We start from the raw sequence: 7,532 nt of genomic DNA on the forward strand, positions 1-7,532 counted from the left end.
GGGTGACACCATGTGGATGAGGCAAAATAGTACACCATAATGACAGAAATCTAGTGTTGCTATCATAATATTATACAATACTGCAATACTGCGATACTGCTTTGACAGACTCTTGTGTTACACCTCTCATTACACTATTAATTGACTGAGGCTGAGCAACTTTTTAATTTTTTTCAGTTTTTTCCAAGCATGTAGCTGTACTGTGGCATTAATTGTATTTATAAATATACTGTGGCATTAGAATCTCCCATTATTAAGTATGCCCTAAAGTCAGTCACTAAAATTAATGACACATATCAGTCTACATTTATAAAATGTGTAATAGTATGAAAATTCCTGGCTCTGGATGATTAATATGCCACCTCACTCCTCCATGTAATACAGCAAGACCATCAAGGCCTTAGAAAAGCTAATAAAAAAATGACTATATGCCTCTGTGGCTGGATATTACTGGCATAGTAATCAGTGTAAGTAGATTTGCAGTCATGGCGCCAGCAGTCACAACACTTTCCACTCCCTCAATCACTCAGTGCCAGAATGCTGGCAGATATGTTAAGCAGCCAGAAGGGGGCAGTATGGAAATGTAAGACAGCGTACTTCTTTTGAAAGGGGTTAAAAATACAAAGTATAGGACGAAGCTTTTTTAAACAATGTCTCTCTTCTAGGAGTTCATAATGCAATATGTCATTTCAGCTGCAGAAAGAAGAAAAGAAGGAGAAACACACGGGTCATACATACTTACACTACACACAATGTATATAGTAGTTAAACGTTAGGCCATATATTGCCATCCTAACAAAACAAAATAAGAACTTATGATCAGCTGAACACATGCCATGCAACATGTCTACTCCATTCCCAAGTATTTTTTCTGAACACATAAATAGTGTTTATAACGGAGGTATCACACCACATACAGGCATAATATCACATTACAGCAGGGTGCATGGTGTCCACAAAATGCTGGAATTTTTTCTTTCCACTCCCAAACTTCGCTACTCTTCAAACTTCACACTCAATAATTCTACACACATGGTCTGATGGTCGTGGGGTCAAGTATTCGAATCAGCAGCCTGCTCTATCTCTATTCTCAGCGAGTCTGCAGCTAACAGCGCCTCTCCGGTTGTATAGCGTCCCATTAGGCTTGTGGATAAAAATAGCCCACCAAGAGAGGAGGTCTCAGGAAAGCTGAAGATATGAGTGTTGTGATGGGGCTGACTCTGCACTCGCAATACTCGGCCAAAACGCTTAAATCATATCCAAATATATCTAATCACTTTACAGGGAATTAAATCTCTCTGAAACTCTTTTCCTGAACCAATTACAGCTGTAGAATTTCCTTGCAATGTGTGAGAGAAATCAACTTAGGAAGATCCTGAGTGCATGCTTTGAAAAGGGGTTCTTCAATGGTTCTTTAAGGGTTTGTTTGATAGCTAAGGGTAAGAGTGATAGGAAAACATTCTACTGTAGAGATTTGTGTAGAATATTTAACAGTTTCCTCAGAGTGACAACCAAAGAACCTTTAAAGGTTTCAATTCCACCCCTCTCATTTTCTCCCTAATTTGGTCACCTGCCAATTCAGCTCTCCCCTAGCATACGAGCAGGGGAGGGTGAAGGATAATACATGCTCCCGCTGAGACATGTGAACTGCATTTTTTCTCAAACTGCTGCTCATACTGCATCCCCAGGCAGCTTAACACACTCAATGGAAAGAGCTATTGGCCCTTTTCTTAGTACATTAACTGACAGACACCCGCAGTTGGCTGGGTGATTGACAGGGGAGAGAGTAATGCCATCCTTCCCACCAGAGAACAAGGCCAATTTTGCTCTCCTGGCTGCTGGTCACGGATGGCTGTGGCATTCTGGGGATTCAAACTCACAAACTCCCAACGATAGGATAGGACCCCTGCCTTGTGCCCCGAGTTCACTGGGATAGGCTCCAGGCTCCCCTATGACCCTGTGTATGATAAGTGGTATGGAAAATGGATGGATGGACGGCTTATTTCCAGAATATAAAGGGTCATTTCAGTATAAAGTTAGCTGGTTAATACGTGTAATATGTTCCAGTTATTTCTTACTCGGAGAGCTAAATCAGAATCACCTGAAATGAAAGATGCTTCTTTCATGAATAAGATTTTTGTAAAATATACATGAAAGAAAAATACCACAACAGATTCACCAATCCTTTTTTTCCCACCCTCAGTACAACACCAGCCAAGTGTTACCCAATACCCACGTGCACGATATTTGTTTTTGTCATTCATTAACACACATGCCAGAAATATATCAATTAAATAAAATATGTCAGATCTAATCCCATCCCGATCCAGCTTTTCAGGCTAGTCTGTATATAAATGTACAGGCATTTAGTTTTTTTTTATCGTTCTCTCTGATTATTCTAAATTCTTCTATGTCCATAAAAATGTACTATGATAATTTTGGTAAATCATGGCACTGGTAATATTCAATACATTTTAGTTTGGCCAAATCAGTGGAGGCCTACAACATTTTTAACTGACACATTGTCATGTAATAAGAATAAAGGGACTAAAACTATGTTTCCCATCAGCCACTGCACCAGGTCACATGTCTCTTTCACCTGATTCATTAGTACATATGTATAAATAGTTACGTTCTGCACTGCACGAGTTGTATCTCGTTTTGGTTTGTCCTTCTGTCTCACATCATTCTAGTCCTGGTTCTGTAAGTCTTGTTTTATGTTTAAACTTGGATTCTGCATTTGCATCCGTTCTTTCCTCTGTGACGTGACACACGTCACATTTACCCCAGTTGGTTTAATAAATTGCATACTGCTATGCAATTTGCCATGGTATAATAACAATATGCTAATTCTGACCATAAAATGTAGCCTTATAAGTAGTAAGGAATATCTTTGTCTTTCATTTGTCATAAATCCATGTATTGACTTGATGCTAAGTTTGGTCCAGAGTAAAAAATTGATGTAGATTTGTATATTTACAGTAACTCTTTGCTTCCATTTCAGATCATACCACTCTCAGCCTTTTACACTTTCTCTGTTATTTATATAACTGCCGACTCAGACTTTAACAGCTATGATAAGTGGGTGTAATTTCAAAATAAAAAGACCCAAAGGCACTCAACTATGATCACTTAAATCAAAGTATGATTGTAATGAACTGTAATAATTATAAGGTATGTAAAGATATAAGCTTTTTGGTATAGTTTTTAAAAAATCTTTTCCCTTCTCAGCATGCAGCTTGTAATAAAACGCTGAAGAGGTACTGTATAAAATATGTCGGCGAGAAATGCAGTTTCTTTCCTCTATAAAGCTGTCAGAGCAGCAATTACAGAATTCCAGCAATGTCCGAAGACACCAGCAGTGCAAGGGCGTTCTGACCCTCCTCTTGGCCCTGTGTTATTTTGTCAGTTGTGAATGTTTTAATTATGCTGCAGATAAGCACTTAAGCAGTGTAGCAAATGGGGTGAACACAGAGCAGTAGTGTTGAATTACTAAACAGTAAAGCTTCTGTTACACAAAGAGCTACAGGACACAACATCCCAGAGTGCATTTCACACAAGTGCAGATGAAAACTCTGCAGTAAGCATGAATGTTTTTCACATCAAATAATGAAATACACCATGGCGTTGATGAGGATGGATATGAATGGTTAGGAGAAGGGATGCTATTCTGATATTCTAGAGCAAGGGGTTCTCAAACTTTTTGTACCACATTGACTGTAAAATAAATCCCACAGACCCCCATGGGACAGGTTAGTAAAATATATAGGCTACGGTAATATTTTTTGTCTATTTATTTCACCCATAGAGCTTTCTACAAGTGAACGTTCCATCAACAGAACACAATGACAAGTTGAAAATATTTATAGATTGTTCTTGAGTTACTGATGTTTGGATGAAACCTGTTTCATTCAAGGGACCGGTCAAATATGCTACTAGAGTAATAATACTCAGTAATAAATATAATATATGAATATTATACATATATATTTATAATAGTGGGATTTCTACCACTGAATAATATATATATTTTTTTAAATCACAAACCCCTGACCACTGTTCTAGAGCACAGATTACCAACACTGCTCTTGGACTCTTGCATATTTTTGTATTTTTTCCTGTGCATGGAAAACACTAACATGTGTAGAACATGGTGTACTCCAGGAACAGGGTTGGGAAAACCTATGTTCTAGAGTACATCATTTGTGTTACATCCAAAGTTTGGCAGGAAGTTATGGCTCGTGCTGCCTACCTCCAGTGCACACCATGTGGTGCAATGTGGATCTGGAATCCATCATGTTTAAGTGGAAAACCCACACACATCTATACACTATGAGTATCAGTGTACACAAGTGTAAATTAAATGGTCCATCCTGAATGCCCCAGTGCACCAGTTTGCCATCAGTGCCATCATACAAGTGCGTTGCGAAGCAATGCCAGTCTTATTAACAGCAGCACGACCTCCAAGCGCAGAACTCAGCTCGAGCAGCTTTGTGATTTCCCGTATGTTACTTACTTCTGTGGCTGGAATATCCAGGGTAGTAACCGTAGTAACCCGTCATGCGTAAAATGCGGTCCTCGATGTCGTGCACGCCGTTGGCCGCCACTTGCGGCGCGTGCCTGTAACCCTCTCTTGGAGATGCTTTGGACGGTAGGTGCGAGCTCTTCGTGCTCTTGGCAGATTCGGGACGACAGCTCGCCTGTTCCAACACATCAATCTCTGTGCTGCTCATCCTCCAGGGGGGAAAAGGCGGCTTCTAAGCAACAACCGATAACCACGCGAGACCCACCGACAAAGGCATCACCAGTGGCGGAGGAGACGCATTCCGATACTACTACACAGCTCCAGAGAGGAGGGGGAGAAACTTGGCTCAATCGCTTCCCGCACCCGGACGCAAGGGGGCGCATCTCCAGCGCCTCGGATACACAGCAAATCCGCATCCTAGCAGACTAAACAGTATGTTAAAAATAGTAGGTTACGCCGCAGGGAATTGATTTAAAGATAAGCGAATCTGCTGAGCGTTTTCACAAGCCGTAACATTCAAACGAACACAGCGTAGTAATCCAGTCCTGAGAGGGCTATAAAATCACATGCCTTCTGCTCTTCATCATGTCTTACTATGAGGCGGAAATAACGCTGGAGAATATTGCGCTTCTCGTTGGAATAACTATAGGAAGCAACGCATATTTTGGACCGTGTTTTAGGATTTTAGGGAATTAAATATCGTCCACTTTATTAGGAACACCTGTACACCTGCACATTCATGCGGTTCTAATCAGCCAATCATGTGACAGCAGTACAATGCATAAAATCATGCAGATACAGGACAAGAGCTTCCGTTAATGTTCACATCAAACACCAGAATGAATAATAAGTGCATCTCTGTGACTGATCGGGGCGTGGATGTTGGTAGGCTGGTTTGAGTGTTTCATAAATTGCTGATCGGAGAATTTCAAAACACAACAGTCTCTAGACTTTGCACAGAATGGCGTGTTTGTATATATACAGCCATTTTATTAGGAATACCATACTAATACTTGGATGTACTCCCAACCCTCCTGCTTTCAGAACAATTCCTCGCAAGGTGCTGGAAACATTCCTTTTCTGTTTGATGTGAACATTAACTGGAGCTCTTGAACTGTATCTGCATAATTTTACGCACTGTGCAGCTGCCTCATGATTGGCTGATTAGATAATACCATGAATCATCAGGTGTATAGGTGTTCCTAATATAATGTCAGGTGAGTGTATATAACATTGATACATGGAGTTGTAGTGGAGATCAGGCCTCGATGTCCCTCAAGTAGGTTAACAGCAACAAAGTCAGCTCCTTTTTTTTTTTTTTTTTTTGCTATGTCACTAATGTCTGAGCACATGTGACTGTTAACGTGAGCATACCAATTGGTTGTCATAGAAATGATGAAATTATACTTTTGGAATGGAGGTGACACATAAAGAATAACCATTCATTAAAATTATTATTATTATTATTATTATTGTTGTTGTTGTTGTTGTTGTTGTTGTTGTTGTTATTTATTACATGTTATTTTTATTAAAAGAAAAATAGCTGTAGAGCTGCCTGATTGACTGGGTAAGAGACAGTAATACTATGATTTAATTTCCTAAAATGGATGATTTAATATGATATTATGATATGATCCTGTTTGGGATACATGCTTATAAATAATAGGGTACTATCTGTTTGGGGGCATGGGAAATCAGTAAATTCTATCAGAAAAAATACTGCTTAGAAAACATTGGGCACAATGTCCAGGTTCTTTTGCAGTGCCCTGTGCCCTAATACAGGTGATATTATTGAAATCTGGCACTGGACAAGAGCCAGTCATTTTGTATTGATGAACTGATTTGCATTGATAGGACAACACAATCTGTATGCTGCGGTTTTTTGTTGGCTACTAAATAGTCGAGTTAACATTTTCAAACCCCACAATTCAGTGTTTACCACCTGATTGTAGCCTATTTGGGAAAAGTGATTGTGCTTTTAATCTTTGAAACAACAGGAAGAACCAATAAAGTAATATTTGTCCATTTTCAAATTATGTGGTGGTGCACAGTTGCTGATTTTGTGGTGGGGGTGGGGGGTGGGGGGAGGGGGGGGGGGGTGTGTGAGCAGTGCCACCCCGTGCCACCTCTTTAGACATGTCCCCGTGTCACTGTAGTTCCTCATTTTCTCCACTTGTTGATGATGGCTTTAACAGTGTTCCATGGTATAGTACATCTACAATAATGTTTTCGAAATACTTTTGTTCTATTTATTTTTCACTTGAATTTTGTTGGTTGCTATTAAAGATGGAAAAAGGTCAACATCTGACATGATTTTACTTGATTTCATGTTTTGGTTTCACAAAAAGTTTTAACAGGCGTGTGTAGACTTTTTATATCCAATGTATTCCTGCGTGAAGATAAAATAAAGTTGAAGTTGAAACATAATTGAAACATATTGAATAGATTTTGCTTTCTTCATTTTGGACTTGTCAGACTTCAGACTTGTCAGAATTCATTTGACAATCCAGCCCAGTTATTTCTATAGACAGTATGATGGCACAAGAAATAGAGAGTTTCACAATCACAGTACTACCTTTAACCAGAACTCAGTGTTCCAGTATGTTGAGAAGTCTTGTTCCAGAATTGTGTCTGTGGTGATTCCAAGCTTTTGGAATCTGCCTGTCTTGATTAGTGTTTGATCAAAGCCTGCTTCACAGTTACTGATTTAGTCTTGTCTAGTTTGTGCTGATTTGCTGATTGCCTGACCATTACCCTGCCCTTTCATTTGTCTACCACCAGAAAACCTGCACTTGCATCTATCTGTCCCTTTCTTGATAGTTTAAGTGTGGAGATAACATTACCAATACTGCTTTCTTTCATCTCAGAAACAGAGCTAAACTAATAAATATGCTGTTGTTGCATGGTTCAGAAAAAAATAGTTAACGTTTTTATTAACCCTAATTTTAATCTGGACTATTATAACTACTATTGCAACTACTATTGTTACTACTAATGACCTATAAAC

At 39.3% G+C, this 7,532-nt stretch overlaps 1 protein-coding gene across 1 annotated transcript in view; it reads right to left on the reverse strand.

The window, feature by feature from the left end:
* Window positions 1-4,879, reverse strand: part of slc35f4 (solute carrier family 35 member F4) — a 29,270-nt gene extending 24,391 nt beyond the window's left edge. Inside the window, exon 1 of the mRNA XM_017475334.3 lies at window positions 4,517-4,879. Coding sequence (XP_017330823.1) covers window positions 4,517-4,733 — 217 coding nt within the window. The 5' untranslated portion in view covers window positions 4,734-4,879. The remainder of the gene's footprint in view (window positions 1-4,516) is intronic.
* Between the last annotated feature and the right edge of the window lie 2,653 nt (window positions 4,880-7,532).

Source organism: Ictalurus punctatus, chromosome 9, assembly GCF_001660625.3.
Source record: "Ictalurus punctatus breed USDA103 chromosome 9, Coco_2.0, whole genome shotgun sequence".
NCBI classification, from domain to species: Eukaryota; Metazoa; Chordata; class Actinopteri; order Siluriformes; family Ictaluridae; genus Ictalurus; species Ictalurus punctatus.